The 23,803-nt window shown below is 36.6% G+C and overlaps 2 protein-coding genes across 4 annotated transcripts in view; both read right to left on the reverse strand.

The window, feature by feature from the left end:
- Positions 1-3,320, reverse strand: part of LOC103386190 (monocarboxylate transporter 2-like) — a 12,812-nt gene extending 9,492 nt beyond the window's left edge. Inside the window, exons 1-2 of one of the 2 annotated variants that reach the window (XM_025059861.1) lie at positions 2,992-3,320; positions 2,030-2,250 (exon numbers count right to left, since the gene is read on the reverse strand). In XM_025059861.1, coding sequence (XP_024915629.1) covers positions 2,030-2,246 — 217 coding nt within the window. In that variant the 5' untranslated portion in view covers positions 2,247-2,250; positions 2,992-3,320. Of the gene's footprint in view, positions 1-2,029; positions 2,251-2,913 lie in introns of both variants that reach the window. The other variant, XM_008320346.3, reaches the window with a different exon arrangement.
- Positions 3,321-3,460: 140 nt separating this feature from the next.
- kbtbd8 (kelch repeat and BTB (POZ) domain containing 8) overlaps positions 3,461-23,803 on the reverse strand; it is a 61,853-nt gene continuing 41,510 nt past the window's right edge. Inside the window, exons 1-5 of one of the 2 annotated variants that reach the window (XM_008320348.3) lie at positions 11,717-11,881; positions 9,378-9,585; positions 8,562-8,868; positions 7,608-8,427; positions 3,461-6,921 (exon numbers count right to left, since the gene is read on the reverse strand). In XM_008320348.3, coding sequence (XP_008318570.1) covers positions 6,458-6,921; positions 7,608-8,427; positions 8,562-8,868; positions 9,378-9,585; positions 11,717-11,732 — 1,815 coding nt within the window. In that variant the 5' untranslated portion in view covers positions 11,733-11,881 and the 3' untranslated portion in view covers positions 3,461-6,457. Of the gene's footprint in view, positions 6,922-7,607; positions 8,428-8,561; positions 8,869-9,377; positions 9,586-11,716; positions 11,882-23,803 lie in introns of those variants that run through there. The other variant, XM_025059860.1, reaches the window with a different exon arrangement.

Raw genomic sequence — 23,803 nt, forward strand, 5'->3', positions numbered from 1 at the left:
ATATGAATATTTCAAAAATCACCAAGAGAGAGTTCAAAATGTGAACTTAGTGTTGTTTTTGATCAAAAACTAAAAAAAAAAAAATTTGATGAAAAATATTGTACAATTATTTTTCAAAAATCTCTTTTCCTCCATGTTTCTCATCAAAATAGGGCATTTAGAAAACATTTTTAAAAATTTAATTTGATAAAATATTCTGTAAATATGTGAACTTTGTGTCATTTTTGGTCAAAAACTAAATGCATTTTTACAAATCTTTGTAAAATTATTTTTCAAAGTTGTATCTTTTCCTCCATGTTTATCATCAAATTAAGGCATTTAGAAAACATTTTTAGATATTTATTTTTAAAAAATATTCTCTCAAAATGTGAACTTTGTGTCATTTGTGGTCAAAAACTAAAAGATTGTAATGAAAATTTGTGTAAAATTATTTTTTTTTAAAAAATCTATCTTTTCCTCCATGTTTCTCATCAAATTAGGGCATTTAGAAAATATTTTTAAAAATTAAATTTTTATAAAATATCCTGTCAAAACGTGAACTTTTTTGTCATTGTTGGTCAAAAACTAAATACATTTTGACAAATCTTTGTAAAATTATTTGTCAAAGTTGTATGTGTTTCTCCATGTTTCTCATAAAAATAGGGCATTAAGAGAACTTTAAAAAAAAACAATTCTATAAAACTTTGTCAAAATGACAACATTTCGTATCATTTTTGGTCAAAAACTAAAAGATTTTGATGATTTTTTTTGTAATTTTGTAAAATAATTTTGGATCTTTTCAAGATGGTAAGGCGTAAGGCATGTTTTTGATGATTTTTGAAATATTCATATTAGATATTTTTGGAGTTCTAAACACAAAATATTCACTTCGCAGCATGTATAGGGCACAATCTTGCATTTTTAGGCATTTCGGGAAATTTCTATTTTTTTGGATTTAAAAAAGTATATTTTTCAAAGTTGTACTTTTTCCTCCGTGTTTCTCATCAAATTAGGGCATTTAGGGAACATTTTTAAGAATATTTGAATACAATTTCTGTCAAAATGTGAACTTTGTGTCATTTTTGGTCAAAAACTAAATGCATTTTGACAAATCTTTGTAAAATTATTTTTAAAAATTGTGTTTTTCCCTGCATGTTTTTCATCAAATTAGGGCATTTAGAGAACATTTTTAGAAATTTATTTTAATAAAATTATCTGTAAAAATGTGAACTTTTCATGTCATTTTTGGTCAAAAACTGAAAAAGTTTGACGAAAAGTATTGTAAATTTTTTTTTTTTTAATTGTATCTTTTCATCCATGTTTCTCATAAAATTAAGGCATTTAGAGAACATTTTTAGAAATTTACTTTTATAAAACTGTTGGTCAAAATGTGAACTTTGTGTTATTTTTGATCAAAAACAAACATTTTGATGAAAATGTGTAAAATTATTTTTCAAAAATCTATCTTTTCTTCCATGTTTCTCATCAAATTAGGGCATTTAGAAAAAAAATTAAAAATTTAATTTATAAAATATTCTGTTAAAATGTGAACTTTGTATCATTGTTGGTCAAAAACTAAAATTTTGACAAAGATCTTTGTAAAATGAATAAAAAGTTATGTTTTCTCCATGTTTCTCATAAAAATAGGGCATTTAGAGAACTTTTTTTAAAAATATTTCTATAAAACTTTTTGTCAAAATGCCAACATTTCGTGTCATCTTTGGTCAAAAACTAAAATGCTGGTCAGAACATTAAAGATGACATTTTGAAAAATGTTTTTTCAAAATTTAATCTTTTCAAAGGAACAACAGGACTGACGTATAAAAGAGCAATTACAAAGGGCAGTTAAATCTAAGTCAGGCGAGTAGTACATGCTACCAACACAACTCATTTAAGTAATTTTAGTTGTCACAAGGTCATGTGAAGTCTATTTTCTCATATTAGTGAGTTCACATCACAATCACATTTGATGTTTGTAGTCAAGGCAAGGTTTAATCACATTACATTACACTAGAATTAACATTTGTTTTAATTCTGCATGGCAACTCACCTCCTGCGTACATAGCTGCCAGCATGATGGAGGAAATCCAGGCTATCTTACTGGAGCTGGCCTTCAAGTCCTCTTGAATAGCTTTAAAGAAAATGGACAGAACCTTTGGCGTAGAATAAGCAAATCCAATGGAAATATGAGCTCCCAGCACCACCATCCAGCCCCAGCCTCCATCAGGGGGTTTGTAGCCCAATTTTGCTGCAGCTGTAGGTGCCATGCTTCTGTTAAATGTAAAATCAGATTGAGTGGTTACCGGTGGCTTAGTTAATGGCCATGTAGATATCTGACATTTCATCAAACTTATAATAACAAGAGCATTTGGGGCGCTACAAAAATGTATCCTGGCTTTTCAATTACAGCCACAGACTAGGAGTAGTTGATGCAGGAAAAAAAGTTACCCGAGCGCGTTTTTCATCCTGTGCAGTTCGCTAATAAATGAGCCATGGCACGATACTTGCCCCTGGTCGCTGGTTGAAACCGCTGCTTAAAGGTTGGGCTTAAACCGGGAATAAGTAGTATAAGTTCATTTATTTGTCAAGATTCAGTGGCAAAGTAGTAGTTTCAGTTGTTTAGCTGTATAGTGAAACAACTGCTGTCCAACAATTGTCCCTGGCGTCGTAGTAATCTACTGACTTCAATGCGTTGCGATTACAAAACTTGTTACAAAAGTTGATCAAATAAATGCTTGCATGTCTTAAAATGCTTCTGTTCGTGTCGGTAGCTTTGACGGGGAAAATGTGTTTCAAATGAAACGAACTGGAACCACGTGGAAACATTTCCGCACAAATCAATCACATTGAGTAGAAAGGGTCTTCGCTTTCAATCACAAACGAGTTATCTAATTTACGATTGTAATTTTGAGTAAGCTCGATACAGCAGCTTACCTTGTCCGAGTGCCTTTACCAAGAGAATACAAAAAAATGTAACGTATCCACAAAGTTGCAGCTGTTTTCTATACTCACGTGACACGTGGAAGTCCGAGGGGGCTGTGTCAGTTTCCGTCAGTTTCCTCTTTACTAGTCTGTAAATAAATGAATAAATAAATGAATAAATACATGTGTGATTTGTTGTTACTTGTTTTCCCTAGATTGCGCCCCCTCTAAGACACATTATTAGTTCGCTAGAACTGTTTTAGGTTTTCACATAAATTGTGTAATGTAATTAAAAACAGTACAAATATTCTTTGTTCGATTGAATTCAATTTGTGTCGGCTGTAATTTTATTTTATTTTTTCTTTAAATAATTGAAATTTCAGTATTCTATCCATGTTTTTATGCGATAGGGGGATTAACAAGGCCTCATTGGTCAATTTATTACTAAATGTAGTATTTGTTCTGATGAAATACCTTTTTGGGGAGAGAAATTCTCACCCTTAGTCCTATTGTTAAAATTAAATAGTAAAATAAAATATAAAGGACATATAACATAACATATATTTAATAGTTTTATTTTCAAATTATGTGCAATGTGAATTTCACAGTTGAGCTCAACCACAACCCAAACCTAAAAAAAAAAAAACACACAAAAAGGAAAAACAAAATGTAGCAATGTTAAACTGAGACAAGAAATGCACGAGGAACATAATGAAATAGCACCTTTAAACGATGCACAATTGACCAGAATAAAAGCCGAGACAGCCTTGAGGCCACTCAGATAGAACTTTTATAGCTTGTTGTTTTATGTGACTGGTGTTTGAAACATGACCCAAGAATAATAGCTGTTTTATCTGTTGATTTGTAATGCTTAGTTTTGGTGAGATGTTAGAAAGACTAGAACAAAACTACTGTACTACAGAAAACGAGAAGGAAAAACAAAGAAATTCAAAATGTATCACTCGAGAGGATTTTTTTCTCGGCAAAGCAAAAATCGCACTAATTCATCTAAATATGTCATTATGTAAATAAAAACATATAACAGCCACTGAAGACAAACGAAAATCACATCTATTTTTTTCAAGTTATAAAACAACTGAAGTTTAAAAAAACTGTGCAAGTACAGCAAAACCTATAGTACAGTATATTACACGTAACAAAAGAACATTTAAATACAGTACTGTGTTATCAGTAGAAATCCTGAGAGTTCTCAAATGGCGATCTGTCAACATGTGGATGAACCTCTAACCCTTGATGAGGTCATTATTTATTCAGAGTTCACTCAATCAAACAGTGGATCTTCTCTTGGAGAAGCTTTAACATCAAGTCCTTTCTGACAACTCTTCTAGTTTCCATTTCCACGTAAAGTTCTTTAATGATTGCTGTGCTGGTTACTAAGACCCATTCTTTATTCTTAATAATAATCTAAGGGGGTATTCTGCAGATATAAAACTAATGATACATGCGTAGTGCAAAGATGACACAGGAACCTGCATGAGGAACAGAGAAATGTCACACTTCGACAGAGGACACCACTCAGTTGTGGCATTCCCAAGTCTGTCCAAGATTGTCAAAAATGAAAAAGTAAAACAAAAAGCAGCACCAACAGTTTGTGTTGTCAACGTGTGATGGCAGGTCCAGACAAATCCATGGTCACGACAGACAAAGGCGTACACCAATATGGGCTAAGCCCATTGGTTAATGTTCATAAAATCTGCAGTGAATGGTTACTGAAGCTGGAGATGGGTGGGGCAACGAGCAAGACATTTCAGATGCTCTTGATCAGGAGAATTTTTCTCCTTCTAAAACGTCTTTGTGAACCACAGGTATATTGGATTTGGCCTGAAATTATGTATATTTCAAACATGTGAAGTTAAAATATACAGGTCAACAAAAACCCATTCAAGCACACCTCTGACTTTCTGAAGCAGTTACCAAGTGTTCCAGGAAGGGGTGCTGCATTTGTGGCTTAGACTTTCACTCTAGGCCCACAAGTAAAAGAAGACAGCGACATTATGTTGTTTTTGAATTCCATGAATTTTTCCATGTGTCACATTCAATTTGTTGGTTTAGTCACTGAAAATACACGGATTTATGTTTCCATGGAGACACTGACACAAAAGTGTTGGCAGTTTCTAAAACCAAGAGGACAAGAAATGTCTTTTCAAAAACGTATTTGAACATAATGTAAGTAATCCCACAGCCAAACAAATATTGGACTCTTTGTGATTTTCACCTGAACACACCATAGACTGCATATACAAATAGATGTAGATGATTGAAAAATGAGGTTCAGTCTCTAGGGCTGTCCACAGACACTGCCTGCAACCTGTCATTTGGACATAGAGTCTTGTGTTTGCTTCCCAATGGAACGCTCACCAAAAGAACAGCCAATCAATGTTTATGCTGTTTCTATAGCATAAAAATATTAGGAGTGCTTCTATTCCCCTTGAAATGAAGGCTAGTCCATTACCAGGTGCTCTCATTTTTAATTTTGAAGTCAAACCAGAAGACTACATCCGCTCTTATATGCAGCAGAGGGATAGGTAAAAAAAAGAAAATGCACCTTTACTAAGGTAAAAGCTTAAAACTGCCCAGTTCCATGAGTTATTGCTACAATGAAAATCTGTCCAGGTCAACATTAAACAAAACCTTTAATGCTTTTTAGGCATTTGCAAGAAAAGCTTGTGTAATTCTTGTTCCTAAACATAAAATCTGGTGTTGAATATCAACTTCAGAGAGCTCAGTGCTGAAATAAGTATTTTCACTCACCCACTTAATTAACATTACGACCTGTAATGTCCCTTTTCCTTTCCTAATCAAACATCTATGAAGTTTCTGAGGTAAAGATGTTAAGGATGGTCTAAACTTTGTTATCCTTTTAGTGTCATCACAAATTTAACTCTGAACTCTAATATAGTGTATTGATTGACACACTGACATTTGTGTAGGAAATGGGGCAATGGCAAATCATCAAGCCCAAAAACAAACACTACTGGTAATGAAAAATCACAAGAGCACTTCAAATTTCTCACCTATAAAACTAGCTAAAGAGACCAAACCCTCAGAGTCAAACTTCAATTAAGCTATGGTACATATCTTACCCGTATGAATATATAGTTTATAGTTACTTATATATAGATTTTCAAATTCTGCTGACACATAGCATCCACATCTCTAGAGGGCACTGTTTTATTCCTATACCCTCCTTTGCATGCCTATCATTTATAGAAATCCTTGCCTATATGCATCTAAAACTAAATGGTTAAATTGGCTCAAAAAGAAGGAAAAAAGAGGAGTAATTGCACTTGTGTTTCATTGTATGTTTTTGTTAAACAAGCATCTGTGTGGGTTGTTTGAGCTGTCTGGAAAAAGAATACTGTTATCTTTAAAAGCACCCCAATTTGATCATGTTATATCAAAGTTCTAAACAACTTAAGACTTAACCAAAGAAAAAGATCCTGATGGTAAAAACCAAAGGGAACATGAGGCAAAAGGCAGGCAGGACCAACACTCTTCCAGCTGCCTCTGAGACTGGGTAAGTAAAAGAGCTACTTCAAAGCACTTTCTGTAGACATTGTGGATACAGTTTGGCCACCACACATTCAAAATGGCGACCCAAATCCCAGAGGCGGTCTGGTGTCTCATAGATTTTGGTCCATAAGTCAGCCTTGTCATCATACCCATAAAGGGAGTTTTTACGGCTGGTGCGAAACACGTTCTTCTCCACCATGACCTGTGTGGCTCGTACAAACAGGTGAAGCTTGCCCTGTAGAAGCATTGCCTTGATGTATGGGCTTGTGGCATGGTCAAAAGGCAGATCCCTCTTACGGCACCACATACCCTTCTCGATATCATAGACCTCCACGGTGAAGGTCCGCTGATGATTTCTGCAAATGCCAGCAATGTAATAGATGAAGTTCTTGTACAGGGCAGCCAGCCCTTGACTCCGAGGGACACCCATAGAGGGTAGGTGACTCCAGTAGTCCTTACGTGGATCATAGCAAAAGAAGTATTCACCTGTGTTAAAAGAAAAAAACACATTCATTTTACTAGTATGGTCAAAATTCAAACATACATGGTACAACCTATACATCTTCTAGATAGAGTCCAATTAATTTTCAAAATCTATAATAATACCAAACCTGGTCCTAAACATTACTACAAGGCTATGCCATTGTAAGGTGTGAAAAAGTCTTGAGTTAAGAGTTTCCCTTATTCTGTCCTACACCAAAAGTACTTGTTACTTTTCCATACAAACAATTTGGATGATTTTATTTTTATTTTTTTGGTGGCACCTTACATTTGACATGGTAAAACAAAAACACATACTTATCTAAGCACAAAACACATTTTCTTTGGCCTCAAGCTTGGGCTTTTTTTACAAATATTTGCAAGGCTTCCAACATAAAACTGTTTATCAACAAATCCTTTAGTTGAGCTAAATGTATCACCATTGAAAAAGTAACAAAAGTCTGTTAGGCAATAATAGTTTTTCAAGTACTCTCTGGACCGTGTGCGTTTCCATCTCAGTAGTTATGTGATAAATGCCACAAGCCCAAAGTAATTCCAGGGTTTGCATATCTAAATTATGATTATTATTTTTTTGCTTAGAGTTTTGTTTTGTCACAACTTTCTGGGTTGTGTTACAGACAACAACTGATACATTTTATTATTTATTTTTACATCTTAAAAAGACAGCTTACCTTGGAGGACAAAGATCCTGTCTTTGTACTCTATAGCACTGTGAAACTCCATTGCAACTGGCATTGGACTAACTGCTGTCCAACAGTTGTCCCTTGCGTCGTAGTACTCTACTGACTTCAATGCATTGCGGCCATCACCTTCGTAAACCCGACCCCCCAGTGCGAAAAGTCTCCCACAGCAGTGCACTAGCCTACAGCCTATCCTTGCTCTGAGCAGAGGTGCACGTGGAAGCCAACGGTTGCCTGAGTGTTCATACTGCCAGAAGTCACTCTCTGCTCTATGGTCTATAGACACCTCGCTGTTGCTTGGCCTGTAACCTCCTGCTATATAAATGTCATTCTCAGATGTCACCAATATGCCGACCTCTCTGAGGTCATTGGGAGGTTTGCTGAGTTTGAACACCCTTCCTGTTGCTGTGTCAAGGCAAGGCACTGTCTGCTTCTTCCCTGAGTGCTTGTGAGCAGCATCAAAGCAAATCACCATCTCAGAAGCCGTCATGCCCAAACGCTGCGGGCAGCCATTATTGCCAGTAAGGCGGGCTTTGGCCTCCACTGGGTCTTCAGACAGAGACAGGGCACAAGCAAACGGGGCAGGTATTCCACTAAGGAATGCTTCGTCCAACAAGGGCAGGCGAATGCACTGGGAGAACACCTCAGCTAAGTGGGTTTCGCGACCATGCAGGTCGTGCTCAAGCCAGCGGACGATGCTTTCATAGACGTGTTCTTCTTTTTCGACGTTCAGGTCATCGTTGTTCAAAATGCTGACCAGCTGCTCCTTGGTCATCTGAAGAAACTCTTGCTCCCGGGACACACATATGAACTGCCACAAAATCATACGACATTTATGGTTTTAGCAGCTCACTGTACTGTTATAAGATGTATAGTAAAGCATTTTAGTTAAACAAAAAAGTAGGAATAAGCCTTGTCAGGAGACCTAAGTTCTTGTGAACTAACCTTTTTGCGGATGTAGTCTTGTGAGCGCTCCCTCAGCTCCTGGTGTCCATATGCATCAGCAAACATGTAAACCCCGATACAGTTCTGTGGATCAAGTCGGCTGATCATGAACTGGGCACACTGGTCCTGTAGTGCGGGGATCTGGAAAATGCTGGCTGCAGTAAACAGGGCCTGGACATTTGATTCTGAGAGAGTGACCCGTGAGGTATATGCATAGTCCAGGACAAGGTGCATGGATTCAGATTCCACCCCAACAATTTTGACCTCCCGTTGGCTGCTCTCTGTAAGGCCACTGGTGAACATGGACCTGTTGAGTACATAAAGAAACATTGGTTTTGAATGTGCTAGAGTTTTTTTTCACACCTGCAACAAAAACGTACTGGAACAGCCTAACATTTTATCAGTAAGGGGAAAAGACGGAGGGAAAGTAATTAATTCATTACCAAAGTCCTCTTGCTAATAAAATATTCTCTTAAAATTTTAGTGATCGGCCACCTTGGTTTGGATAGATCTGTGTCACTTATGTATTTTTATATCAAGTTTTTTTAATTCACAAGTTGAGATCTGTTTTACATAATCATATACATCTTATATTTACCTTAGTGATAGAGGTAATAGTAGTTCAACAAAAATGTATACTGATGAAGACAAGCTGATACGTATGTCTGATAGTTGGTATGAAAACTAAGCAATAAGTTAAAATTAGCCAGAATTTTGTTAGTAGGCTTTTCAAAGAAAATCATCAGATCTTTTTTTAAACATGCACTTATTAATTATACATGCCTTTTACTGCCAGTCACAGTTCTGTTTACTTACCTAAAATATGGACTGATTGCTGCAAGGACATTTCGATGACATGAGAATGTCTGGCCATGGTCCACTTCTACAACAATGTCTGTGAGCTGTGCTTCATCGTATAAGGCCTTGAGCTGTTGAAGGATGTTACAGGCATGGACAGCATCTACACCATTGTAGTTGGTTGCTGGAGGTGTTCCATTTTGTACTTGTGACAGTTTCACTACCTCTGAAGAGACAAAATGAGAGTAAGAATGAAAAAAAGCAAGAGAATATAACTGCTAAAATAGTCAGTGACTTGTTACATTTAAGTTTTGTTTTAGTATTTAGTGGTAAAGGACATTAAAACAGTGATTATCATAGAATTACTAACCATAGTATTTTTTCAGTGAGAAAACAGAACTCAAAAGGGGATCTGCAGTTGCATCAACTGGGCCGTTAATAAACTTCTTAAACTTTACCGTTCCTAAATGTGTTTTTACGGATGAAATTAAATAAAAAATGTTTTTCACAATGTGTTGCATATAATGGAGCTGAGGAATAGCCCAATAATTGAAAATAAGGAGCTGTTTATCTAAATATGTTATGAAAGTGAATGGTGAAACAATTTGATAAATTAATTATGTTGCTTCTGGTAGAAATTGAATAGATGGTGAAGCAGTTAGATAATTTACCAAAGGTATTTGAACCAGCAATGAATTTCAATTTTTATAGGGGTATGGAGGAAATAAACAACATTATATTAATTGCTGGGTAAAGCAATCGAAAATGACCAAAACTGCACAAGATGAATAGTGATAAATTTACCTAAAATGTATAATCAGTTATATTATTTTTCTATGGTTACACTTGGGGTCATTGATTTTTCTATCGCTTATTCATGGTCTCCAGTCTAAACCCAGATTGCAGATTTGACCAAAGTTCCTTTTTGCTTACTTGTAGCCATGAAATCTTTTTAAAATGACAAGATCAAAAATTAAACTTTTGACACATTTCAAAATGATAGAAGGCTAAACCATAGGTGCTAATTTTTCAAATATATTTTTATATTATTTGTATACTTTTTTTATAAAATAGGACACCATTTTTAAGAGTTTCCAAACTTAAGAGAAGGTATACAGTTGCACAGTAGATCAGTAGCTGATCAATATTTTCAGCAGGCAAGCCTTTCTGTCACCACAGGCATGACTGATGTCACTGATTAATTTGTGGCTCAAACATGTCTGTGATGTTTGTTTTTTTGTTTGTTGGGGGGGTCCAATGTAAATTACTTTCAACAGGGTGGGGTCCAATGTAAATTACTTTCAACAGCAAAGAAAGAATAGAAGCTATGTTCTTTACAAAACACCAATTTGTAATTTAAAACTGCTCAAAAACATTTGTTTATTCAAATACATGTGGAACAACTGTGGCTATTTTTCACAAGAAGCCATGTTTAGTTATTTATTCTGACTAAGATACAGTTTTTCGTGTCTGTTGTCACTGACTTGCTAAGAAACTGGCCTTTAAATCCCGTGCTTTCGTGTTACACGATTTAAAGATCATCCCATCACATGTGTCATCACAGATTACACGAGAATCAAATTTAATGCTTTACCACACCTACATCTAAACAGGATCTCTAGAGCAGCAAGGAACTGTAACAAGAAAAACCTCGTGTTATGACAGGACAAAGAGTGTCGGCGACTGAATAGAGAAAGTACTGTCTCGCCAGGTGGTAGCTAACCGGCTAACTCTGCGCAAAGCCACTCCAGGGGCCTAAGTGGAGTAAATTAGAAAAATATACAAGTTAGACGAAACATGTATAATTTGGTAATTGCCATTATTGTTATTATTGTAATTATCATTTGACTTGAAAATACAAAGCTCGCTGCAGCTGTGTTAGCCATAAGTGATATGTGAGCTTAACTTTTAGCAACGAGCTAGTGTTAGCCAGTTTTTCTACCACAATATTTAGATATTTGAACGGCGAATTGAATTTTAAAATACTTTCTTAAATGAATGGCCTGGCTACTTGTGGTTAGCTGCGCAATCACGTACGTACTGCTGGTGACTGCGTGTATAAGTTTAACTTGTCTGCCTCTTGTCACAAACAAGTGTTTACACCATCAGCTGGAAGTGCGAGCTAAAGCGGCTAGCTGCTCAATGAGGAAGGAAGGCTACCGACATGCAAACACTTTTTTGGAGTCGTTCAGAGGCTAAACACAGCTTAAGCAGAAACACAGTATGTCACCGCTCTTTCTAGTACAAAGCTGAACAACTTTCTGTAAAAAGACAATTAAAAACACGTACGATAAGCTTTACATAATTACATGAATGGTACTAATACAAAAAACAGCAAAGATTTCTTTTTTGCTAACCTCCACAGGCAGCCATTCTCTCCGCTCTATCGGTCTCTCGGCTGGAGTTACACACCGTCAAACGTCAGTGAGAGCACAGCGAAGCCCCGGAAACAACGATCAGCCAATCACAGAGACATGCCGCGTCTAACAGCCAATCATAGTCCAACTTCACAGCCAATCATCTTTCATTAAAAAGTGAAGGAATACAAGTTAACGTCAGTTGATGACTATCAACATATTTATGTCTTGTTTTGTTTTTGTTTGTTGTTGTTTTTTTCCATATATTTTGGGTGAATTTTTACAGATCCTTATACCGTAGTCCCAAAGTTCAGAAGTTCTATCAAAAAAGTTAATGTGACAGAGTGACTAAATACAGGTGATGCAACACCAATTATGGTGAAAAAACAGACAGAAAGACTACATAAATATCGATATAATAAATTAAGTTAAAAATCGACATCTCAAGTGCATATTCTATGCCAAGATAATTGTCTTAGGTTTCATAGAGATGTTTCACCTCATTCCAAATTCTTAAGTTCTAACTTCTTTTTCTTTGTTAAGCTGCTCTCTAAAGGTAAACTTGAACCTTCATCTCTATCTATCCTGGCTATACCCTATACCTGGCTCCTTTACTGTTTCATCAACTGTCTCTGTGTTGTTGTTTTTTTTTGGGTTTTGTTTTTTTCTAAAGCCGTTAATCTCCCTTATCTTATGCTTTTCCTCCTTCTCTCAACACTAACCTTCGTCTCACTGCAGTATCTTTTTCTCATATCCTTACTGTATAGCTGATCGTCTGTGGTTACCACATTTTTGCACTTGATTATTGGTATTTGCACACTTAATTCACAAGACATCTTCTTGGTCTTCAGGATTGTGTTAACAACCCATGCATAAATTCCAGAGCCCTTTTTTGAAATTTCCATACCTTCACAGGTATGTCACCAATTCCCTCTCCTTTATAAATCTGTCCTATGTCTGTCTTTATCGCTCATATAACTCACAAACAAACTCCTCATAGTGTGCTTTCTATCAGTTTTCAGGACACTCTCTTCCTTTTAACTTTTCGCAGTATATAATATACACTATAAAATATAATCCAAATGTGTGCACATATTAATCTCATCCTATAAACAAGAGCAAATTTAATTGTTTTCGCAAAGTTCACAACCATCTGCCCCTACATCTAATCCCCTCTTTTACACCATATCTACCAAATAAAACTTCATCATATATTACCTCCACCAACCCGTCCTCTTTGAGGTCCTCTCCAACCACTACCTTTGACTCTTCTACAACCCTTTTTATTTTTTCAGTTCTAACTGACTGGTAAGTTCCTGGTTGTTGCTTCAAGGGCTGAACATTGGTACAGTGAGGTGTGAGGGGTTGGAAGAAAAAGTTTTTAGGTTTCAATTTAAAACAAGTTTCCCAACACATCAGAAGCTAGAAAAACAAGTTTGTGCTGAGTGCTGGGGATGATGAGCAGAAATTAAAATCAAAGGCCTCTTCAAGGACATAGTTTATTTTAAAACCTCATTCAATAAAGTAATTATTCATAGATCTAAGAATGAAAGTCACAAAAAATGAAGTCAATGTCTGATCCTTTTTGTGTATATTTTGGTGGTGTGTGGAACATGCAGACTGAGGTTGTTGCAAACCAAAAATACTATTTCTGTGGTGCTGATATCAGTGCTGCGTAGGCTGGAAATGCACTATAACACTGCATAACACTGTAAAATGACAGCAGAAGAGACAAGTTAAAGTACAACTGCAATCTAAGCAATCGATTTCATATTTTTTTCCCCAATTTCTTCACATTCGGCCACATTTCAGCCTGTGAAATTGGGCTCAGCTATTGCTGAATGAGAGAAAACGGCTTCCTGGAGCTCCTCTTATTTGATAATACCTCAGGTTTCTGTTTACCCCTCCACTGATGTGCCCCTTCGATACATTGAACGTAATAACCTGATGTCTGCACCCTCCAGCTTTTCCCAATCTCTTAAAAGTTTTCTGGTCAATACAATATAAAAAAGGGAATTATCTTCAAGTTGAGTGCAGTATAATACATTTCAACTTTTTAAAAAATCTAAAAAAAAAGGCTTCAGCCACTGAAAATAAAAGAGGTGTCTGGGATATAGGATCGGTGAACAATGCTTAGGTTTGGTTCCAGGAATTGTGGATTGTAGATAAATGTAGTTAGTGGTAAATCAAAATGAATTTTGAAATGAATAACATGGCCCATAGTGTCAAATATTTATATTTGATCAAATTTAATATAAAGCCTTAGATAAGGTAAAAAGCACAACCTGATGGAAGTTACTGTACATATAAACTATAATGAGAACGAAATAAAAAAAATCAGCAACAGACCTGCAGTGTGAACGTAGCTTATAAAGATACAGATCGTTCACTTCGTTTGGTCGGGTTTATAAAACAAATTCGAATAAAGAATGAACCAATACCAGAGACACAGGGTGTAATTCTATATCCTCACTTTATGATGTGAAGTTATCATTATTTTATAAAGTACTTCAAAGTCAGTGATTAATCTTTTCAAAATTCCATTCCATCAAAGAGTAGTTCCCATAAAAACATTTGGTAAACACACCATATATAAGATTAATGATACACCCATGATTGTGAGATATGCATTGTAACACGAGGGCCCCTCTTCAGTTTTGGCCCCGTCTCTGTATTCTCCTGGGAATATAAGAGAAAGAAAGTGCAGGAGGTTAAATAGTGGCGCTCTGGTTTGGCAACATAAGAGCTGCAGGAGAGAGGGAGTGGAGACAAATGGGATGCATAAGTAGGCAGGGGGTGTAATTGAAGTTGAAATGTTGTGTTTTTGTCAAAGATGGCAGTAATGAGTATGCCACCAGGGGCCTAAGGAAGAATGCCTGCAGATGTAGTGAGGAGTTGGATCTTGACTCCCCAGGTCTGCCACTCAGAGAGAGACAAATGAATGCTTTCTTGTAGAGCACAGTAAATGATGTAGAAGAGCTCGTTCTCATCCTTCTCTGATTTTCACTTTGTAGAAATCAACCAGTGGAGCTAAATACGTGGATCTCCACACTTCATCGATGCTAAAGAAAATGTTGTTAAAAGGTCTCGCTTTTAAATACAAGGACAAAACAACATGTGTCTGTATATCCAATTGATATTCTATATTCTTTTTTAAATTGATTATTATACGAAGCAAGTTTATTCTGTGGGGTTTTTATATGTAATACTGCATTTTATTACCAACTACTCTTCTGTTTCATTGTTCTCGTTGGCCGCACTGGCCGGTCATTGACTGTCCCAGTTTCAAGTTAAGTGTCCTGAGTCCTAACAATTACCTGTAAAAGTAGATGACCTGGTTGTCACTGTAAAGTTGGCCTTGTTTCAATTTACAGCATTCATTCACAGATTAGGAAAATGGTGATCTCTCAGTAAACTAATTTGTTCTTTTTAGGATAAGTATTGAAAATATGTGTAGACTCAAATCTGCTCCTCATCCTAACAAAATTGGATCTTTGTGTTTGTGAAAAGAAACGTAAATATCAAGTTATTTTATAGAGATAGAGAAGAAGACAAAAGGATGTAAACAAAGTGTAAATTCTCAAACATGCAGGTCACATTCAAACAGTGGGATTATAAATCTTGATTTGCTGCTTCTGTTGTATGCAGTGTGACAAATTACACAAAACTGTCAGCACTGCTATTCACTCTGAGCAAAAACAGACGTGGTGCTGTAGCATCCAAGCACACCAAGGTTGTTATTTTGGCTTCTTGTTTGGCTTGTATCGCTGGCAGAGGAAAAAAACAGAGACGGAAGTTTTACTTTGAAACAAATAACTTTCCATCGTCAAAAATCTCACATATAGTTTACACATTGGTTAAAACATTTTTTGCAAAAACTATCAAAAGTTATTTTTGGTGATGGCCCCCAAAAAATTTACGCCTGAACCAACTATCAGTTCCACCCAGGCAATAACTGTAGGATTTACTGTTAGATTGCAGCCATGTAGTCTTTATGCTGTGAATAGACAAACACATGGTAAAAACTAAGTGGAATTTCTACCTTATGCTGAATGTATGACGAATGCTCATGTAAACAATAATTGTAATTCAGCAAATAAAAGCAGGCGTTCTTCCAGGTTATATACAGTACTTGAAGTGAAACTATCAGGGGGCTGAAGTTTACATTAGCTCTGTACAGTCGCTGTAGATACATTTTTAGTACAGTTTGCTGCTGCAGCTACTTGGTGACTGTGAATTGTCTGCCCTTCAAGTTTGAAAACCAAACAAAAACTCTGTGCTGCCTCCCACTGTGAGCTTGACTCATTTGTTCCACTTGTCCGGCTGATGGATTTAGTTTTATAAAATTAGGGCTTTTTTTAGCCTTCCGCTAATTAGTTAAGGGAATGAAGCAAAAAGGAGCATTTACTTCACACATTTTGACCAAATTTGACCAGTCTCTCTTATTCTCCTTCTAAATTGCCCTCCTGTGGTTGACTTCACAAGCCCGTGTGCCCACGGCAGCGTTAAACTCTCTGTGTTAGGGTGAACTGGAGCAGTCGAGGGGCGCAAGATACTCAGCGGGGTGTCGCAGGCTCTAATAGTAGAATCGGATTAGAAGACTTCCCTGGTGAGCCCAGCCGTGCACCCATGCACGAACGTTTAGCCCGTCATCAATACCGAGGCAGTGGCATGGGGAGATCTATCAGCAAATCCGATTGCAGGCAGAGAATTCTCAAGTCCCAAAAGATGAGGGTTTTTTTGCTCCTACTTTCCTGGCACATTATTTCAGGCCCCAGGGGAGTGCTCTCCATCATGTCACTGTAATGTAGCACACAGAGGCAATCATGCAGCCTCTCATGGCCCCGGGGCTGCCCGCTCACAGGAGAAAATGCAACCTTAGCACTTAATCATCACACCTATAGCTGCTGCAGCAGTCCATGAGAAGGTTTTCCACACAATATGACACCGGATCGCTCTCTGTGAGCATGTCGTTGCATATCCCCTGTGGTTGAGTGTGTGTGTGTGTGTGTGTGTGTGTGTGTGGTGGGGTGTACATCATGGAAAAAAGCTCCCGCCCCTTCACAGTTTAACTTTGGTAAATACACAGTCCAAGTCGTGATCCTGTGAGTCAATACAGCTCATACAAAAAGACCTCAGTGGGTCCATGTTACCTGTCAAAACCCCTGCTGTACCCATTCCCTATTAGGATTCATGAATCCATTCTCCACACTGAGGGCTGAACCACAGTCAAAGGTATTTCAGTGTGATCACCACTCTCCTACTGAGGCAAGCCTTCAGCATGAAGTAGATGCTGAAAAAAATGACCTTTCCTTTATCAGTAAAAGGTGTATGACCATCCAAACTGTCTTTAGGCTTGAAGGCCATGCACATTCAGCAATGGGTTCTGCCCCTTCTGTCCTATATATTTAATGTTTTCAATGTTGGTAAATCACTTTAGCCTGGTCCTTTAAAATGTAGCTCCAAAGCCCAGAAAAGTGTGGACTGGAGTCAAAAAGTTCTTAGACAATTGTTACTGTTAGTGGTCTGATTTGAAGTATGACATGTTCAGACACGTCTCTCTGGCGTCTTTCTCATCAAAGTAATGAGAAATTGATTGCTCTAATTGATTGGACATTTCACCTGTTTGTTTACAAATAAAACAGGTTTTTTATAGTGTTTTTTTTCAGTATTTTGCTAAGTCTACCTTTGTGTTACTGTGAAAATGCATTTGACTCCTACGTCCACTCCAGACTGTGTCCGCTTTGACGTATCTAACTCTTTTTTTACCCCGTTTTAACCTGCAGGCGTCACAGCGTTTAAAATTGTTCATTGTACACTGTTTAAAAATATATTTATATGATTGAAGTCTTTAAGCTGTCGGCTGGACAGACAGCGATGCCTGTGGTTCATCGTCATCCTCGTCTCATCTGTCCCTTTGAACCAGGCTTTGAACCAAACCTGTGCCACGGTCCCAGGTTGATCACCCTTGTTGACGTCAGATGTACTGAAGATTTATTTAATCTTGAGCTCTGTCATGTGTTATTTAATCAGGTTTGAACAATACCAAATTTTTTTGAACTTTGTCATTTTATAATAATTAATTTATAATTAATTTCAAATTGCTGTAACCTTTTACATCAAGATCCAAACCTTGAGCTGGCGAAGCTTTACAACAGCAATGAAAGAGCTCATTACAGCTTCAGCTTTAACTTCTTTACCATTCAGGATTATCGGGGCAGAACAGAAACAACATGGCCCTAATGTTTTTGTCCAAAGAGAGGTGGAGACACATAGGACAACATGCAAAGACACTAGGGTGTGTGTATTATTATGTGATTGAGTGGCTACACACATGGCTCCAAGGGAAGACACAGAGAGAGGTCAAACAAGACTGTTCCAAATAGACCTGTCGGAATCAGCCTCAGGGAGGCCTTACTGGTCAGACCAGTGTGATCCTTTTTTTTCTTTATTGCAAGTGCCCTTGCTTTACTGTGCGTGGAGTGGACAAGCCCATGTATTATTCACTGGTCTCACTTGGTGATGAATAGGAGACCTTCATTGGAGGGGGAGAAGAATATTCACCGCTGCTTATCTCTTTTAATCCCATGACTGCAGGCAAATCAACCAGTAAGTGTCCAAAGCAAAACAATGCTGTTTAAACTGCAGGGGCAACATGGCTGAAGCAGGAGTTCCATCTAAACACCGTTTGTTTGATTAAAAGCTTTGGTGAGTTTTGAGTTTTTTTGCAGACATTGTTTTGTTGAACAAAAACGGGAGATTAATGCTAAAGATAAATTACAGTTGTGTCCACAGGCTGTAGTCTTTTCATTTATTTCCAGTCACAGCCTTGTTTACATGTTAGCATAGCCTTAGCAAGTATAGCATTATTTATGTTTTTCACCAACTGCACTGACAAAACCAATTAAGAAATGAATAAATTGTTCAGAGTCAGAGTTTTACTAAAATCATTATTATTATGCTTATGGTACACGAAGTTCTACTCTGAAGACATTACAGTTTTAGTAGAAAAAAAATCTTCTGTCTTCCTTTGTTTGTTTGTTTATTTGTTTCTTGTTATTTAAAGAGCACCATTTTCAAAATAGGTTACGCCTGAGTATAAGTTATCTTTGTTGTTATTTATTATCATAATTATTATTACATTTTTAGTGTTGTTATTTTATGCTGTTGTACCAATTATTATTACATTTTTAATTAGTGTTGTTATTTTATGCTGTTGTACGCTTTTCAGCTACCTGACTATATTACATATTAAACATAATTCTCGTTTAGCTAATGCTAAGCTTACACTATCATTAAGGTATTAGGTGATACTGAATATAATTATATTTTTAATATCTTTTCATAGTGTATTTGCTTGTTAAAATATCCTATATGATAATCTGATAATACATATCATATCTTCTCAAGCAAACTTTTGCCGTTAGCTCATAATTTAGTTAAATGTCTAAATTATTTAAAGTTAATTTCTAAACTAACTCATGGTTAGAATACCTTTTACTGAATATATTTTACTTTATTGACTTCCAATTACCTAACTAGTTCTCTGTAAAACATTCTTTTTGGAATACTAATATTTAAAGTACTACAACTAATATTTGTATATTTCTAAGGTGTACCAAGAGCTATTTCATAGGAGACAATCCTCCATTGTTCCTGACTCCTTCCAGCTGCACATCAGTTTGGTTGAAGAAGCAGAATCCTACCTCTGGCCTCTGTAAGCCGCACACACAGGAGCTGGAAGTCTGCCACAGAGCTTTCTAGAATACTAATGAGGGCGGTTAGCGAGTTAAAGTTAGTGACCCGAGGTGTCGAGACACGGCGCAGACCAACCATTGGTGCCGTTGAATGCAGCCAGACACAGTCTGCCAGAGAGTGAGAGTGAAAATGTCGATGTTAATACCTCTGGCCTGGCCTGCTCTCCTCAGGTTGAGACTGGTGGCAAAACTAAACTCATGCCTCATTTGTTCCATTATGGGGATTTTCTCTAAAGAGGGTTAGGGTGATAAACAGACAGATAGGGTTATCTCACTGCAGCAAGACCCAGAGGTTTCATATGTCTTATCTCCTTAAGCCACTCAGTGTTAGGGTCTTATCTCCTTAAGCCACTCAGTGTTTCAACTCCCACAAGATCAGATAACAAAGAGTCATAACTGAGTGTATCCAGTAAAATAAGCTTGTACTACACACTACATATACAGAGTGAGTATTTTTTATAGACTAAATAAAATAAGAAAAAAAGTACATGAACAGTGGACACTGCGTCACACTGAGAAACAAATTTCCACTTTGTAACTGAAAATAAATAAAGGTATTTTAGAACATTTTTAGAACAAATTCGACAAACTATTTCAAGGCTGTTTGTTGGGTATTTGTGAAGTTCTTGGCTACATTTGGACTCATTCTTGAGAGAACTTGTCCATTAGTTAAATTGTATTTTCATGGCTTTGTTTTTTTTTCTTTCTAGCAGGCTAACATCTATCAATGTTTAGCTTTTACTACCAGTGCTGTCAGGTTTGCAAGTTGTTGTTGGGCTATATTTTAGTTTAGATATTAGTGTGATATTTTTGTGTGTTTGGGCATGTTGGCTAACTTTTAGCATTTTTAACCAGTTTTGTTGACTACATATGGCCTAGACCAACTGTATAGTAAGTATATTTTAAAACAACAATAGTTTATCTGCTGTTTTTTTTTTGTTTGTTATTATTATTATTATTTAATCATTGTGATTTTTCTTGGATTGACTTTTTGAATGAAGCAGTGAGACATAGATTTTTGTGTGTTTCAGCTTAGGAAAGGCACTATTTAAGGTTCTTGAAATGTAATGATTTCTTTCTCTGTTCATCAGGAGGCTCTTTGCTTCAAACAAACCCTATGCATGTGCTGGGAATTGACCCCACCTTGTCATTTGTATCAGGAAAAGACTAGTTATCACTTCAGTGAAGATAATCCATCTCTGCTCCCTGCAGACCGTTTATCAGAGCTGCCTTTTGTTTTTCAGCCAAACAGAGCAGTATAAACAACGACAACCTTAGGTCCCAACAAATGTCAGATCGCATCTATGTCTTAGCTGACTTTTGCTTCACAGCCATTTAGCGTTAGCACATTTCAAATTCCCCCCAAAACGTTGCACTGATTAAAAGGGAATAGGTGGAAATGATTGGAAATAGTTGCTTTCGCATTTGTAATAAATCTTTTAATGTCGACTTATATGTGACTGCTCAGGTATAAAATGGAAATACATTCTGAATCACAGTGATAACTGAGAGTCAGTGGATCCTGAATTTGTTCTCCTCATCCTGCTGATATTAACAATAATACATATTTTCTTTCCTTCATAATTTTAAATAAGTCCTTCAATTCCGTCTCCGTATAAAAGAGTATTAGACAAAAGAGTGCAGTGATGGGTCCAAATTGGACAATTACTCAGTGAAATCTAACAAGAAAAGAGGTCCATTAGGTTGGAAAGAAGTCGATAGAAACTGTGGAAGAGCAACATTGCCACCTAGCACCCGAACGAGGAAATACAGCTACACTAAATAAAATGTCATTTAAAGATAATTGTAAATTCTATTTACATAATGTAAACATGTAATATATACAATACAACCATTAAACTTGGATAATATTTGGAAATAGTAAACAATGTACAAAAAGGAAATGTTAGGAGCATATTTACTTTTGAAAACACTGTATTTAGAGTTTTCCAATGTTTCAATTCTCAGTATATGCTTTAAGTAAAGTAAAGAAAATCTCATAAACATGTTGCATTGACAAACATTCTGTTTGCTAATTCTAATTCTGGTTGGTTTTCAACAGATGGTCTGCGACCTCTAGAGGTTCACCTAGCATAGCATCATTTATTGACTAGATAAAAAAATGTGTATAAATAAACATGTGAATCATTTGAATAGCTTAGCACTGAATTCAAATACATGCACTACATGGATAAAATATATAGGAGGGGTCTCTGCTCCATCTCTGCATTAGTTTGGTGGTCCCTAGCCTGAGAACACTGAAGCCTCCTGAAGCCTGAGATGGGAATTCTTCAGCATCAGCCTGAGATTTATTCTCAGGTAACATATTTGCATGAGATGCGGTGATGCTGCTCAGCTCAGCTGCCGCCACTCTCAACACGTCCCAGTGCCTGGTGTGGGTGTGATTTAATTTTGCTCGTGCTAATTTAGTGAGGACAGTGGTTTATTGAGTGGCCTGTCTGTCTGTGTGAGAGATTACAAGTGAAGGTGGCGCAGGTGATTAAACACGTGGCAGAATGTTTGCTCTGTGGCTTGGAATAGCAGCAGCGACATTGCAGTGTGTGCTGCACGATTTTTCTTTTTTTTATGAACACGTCATGCAATGTGCATACACAATATAAACACACACACACGAGGATTGATGGCTAGTCTCTGTATGGTCTATTTGAGACATTTTATCATGCATGATGTCACAGATTACGATGCTCTGTCTCTTCTCCACTCATTCGACAGTCACATATATTAAATCTGGTAATGAATATATGCTGTATTTTTGCAGAGCTCCAGCAAATGATACCCTTAATAAACGGTTATGGCACAGTGACTCCGTTAACTGTTTTGTCTACATTTTTCAGGTAGAATTATTTGACTTTTTATTTCCCTGAAACATGAGGCTCATTATATTTTCCACTGCATCCACTACCTTTTTTTTTTTGCATATTTTAAATTTTCACATATTATTTCAAAAGCTAATGTTCAACACGTCCCCTTTGCTTCTGAAATTTGTGTAATGAAATAGCATTACATAAGTATAGTAATGTTTCTGTAACAAGTAGTATATAGTATAGTCTTTTACTAGGTAAAAGCAGACATATTAAGATAGTGTTTCTCAACCTTGGGGTTATAACGCCACTTGGTTCACCTGGAATTCAAATGGGATCACCTGAAATGTTTACTAATTGATTAAAAAATGATTCATAATATATATTTTCTTTTTAAAATGATGATTTACAACTATAAATTGAGTTCAAATAAAATGCAGCATGTAAAAATAATCGCGCTGACACATCTTGATTGACAGCTGCGATTGTGAGACTGCACAAGTGACAGCTACTAAAGTATATCTGGGGTCGCAAGAAACTTATGTTTCTGTTATGTGTCAAAATGGGGTCACAAACCAAAAAAAGTTAACAAACTGTGAGATCATTAAGAAGTCATTTACATCAGTCTTTCTAAAGCCAATAAATGTTTTTAGAGTTGCATTCAACTGCAGTGATGCTGCCCCCTGTCTGTTTATCCTCTAATTAAACAATTCTAGATGCAAACCAGTGAACTGATGAAGTGAGCTGAGAAATCTTATACACTCCACACTGAACAATTTGTGTATTTGGAGTTGTATTACAATTTCTATTAGTAGAAATGAAATGTTTTTTAAAAAAGTCACTTCGTCCTTACTTTAAAAAAAGAATCAACAGAAGGAACTAGCTTACTGGAAGGAGCATGGATATTTTTACACCTTTTCCGGTGTATGTGCCTACTTAAGGGCAAGGTAAACAAAATATTTCTTTCATCCAAGACACATATACCGATAGACAACAAAAAAAGTTAAAAATACACAAAAATGGGTTTAGCAGCCTCGGAATTCAAATTCCTGTTGTGTCCTTTTAGCAAAAGTGTAGTGTTTCGAGCTGTCTCACTGACATTAGAAAAGAAAGGACACTGGAGGACACTGCAGCATCCTGACACAGAACTAGAAGGGGTGAGCGGAGGAGTCATCCTCGTGTGGCATGACAGTTCATCAAGACAAGTACATCCAAATAAAATAAATACTCAGTGCTGAGCAAAAAAAAAAAAAAGAAAGGGTACACTGTTCTTTTTTTGCCTCCTTTCCCGGACTAAGGATAAGCATTTTTAGAACGCACTTTCAGCAAACTGGACCTGCTGGACGAAACTTGTGCCTTGATTTTTTTTTTACAGCAGCCTGAATAGATGTGCATTTTGCATTTTGTGATAAAAAGAAGATACGAGAAAATGCAAAGGGAGCACCTTTGCATTAATTTGATATCTTTTGTGTGCAGATAATTGGTGCTACAGATAGTGTGTCTTCAAG

Source organism: Cynoglossus semilaevis, chromosome 11, assembly GCF_000523025.1.
Source record: "Cynoglossus semilaevis isolate Cse_v1.0 chromosome 11, Cse_v1.0, whole genome shotgun sequence".
Taxonomy (NCBI): Eukaryota; Metazoa; Chordata; class Actinopteri; order Pleuronectiformes; family Cynoglossidae; genus Cynoglossus; species Cynoglossus semilaevis.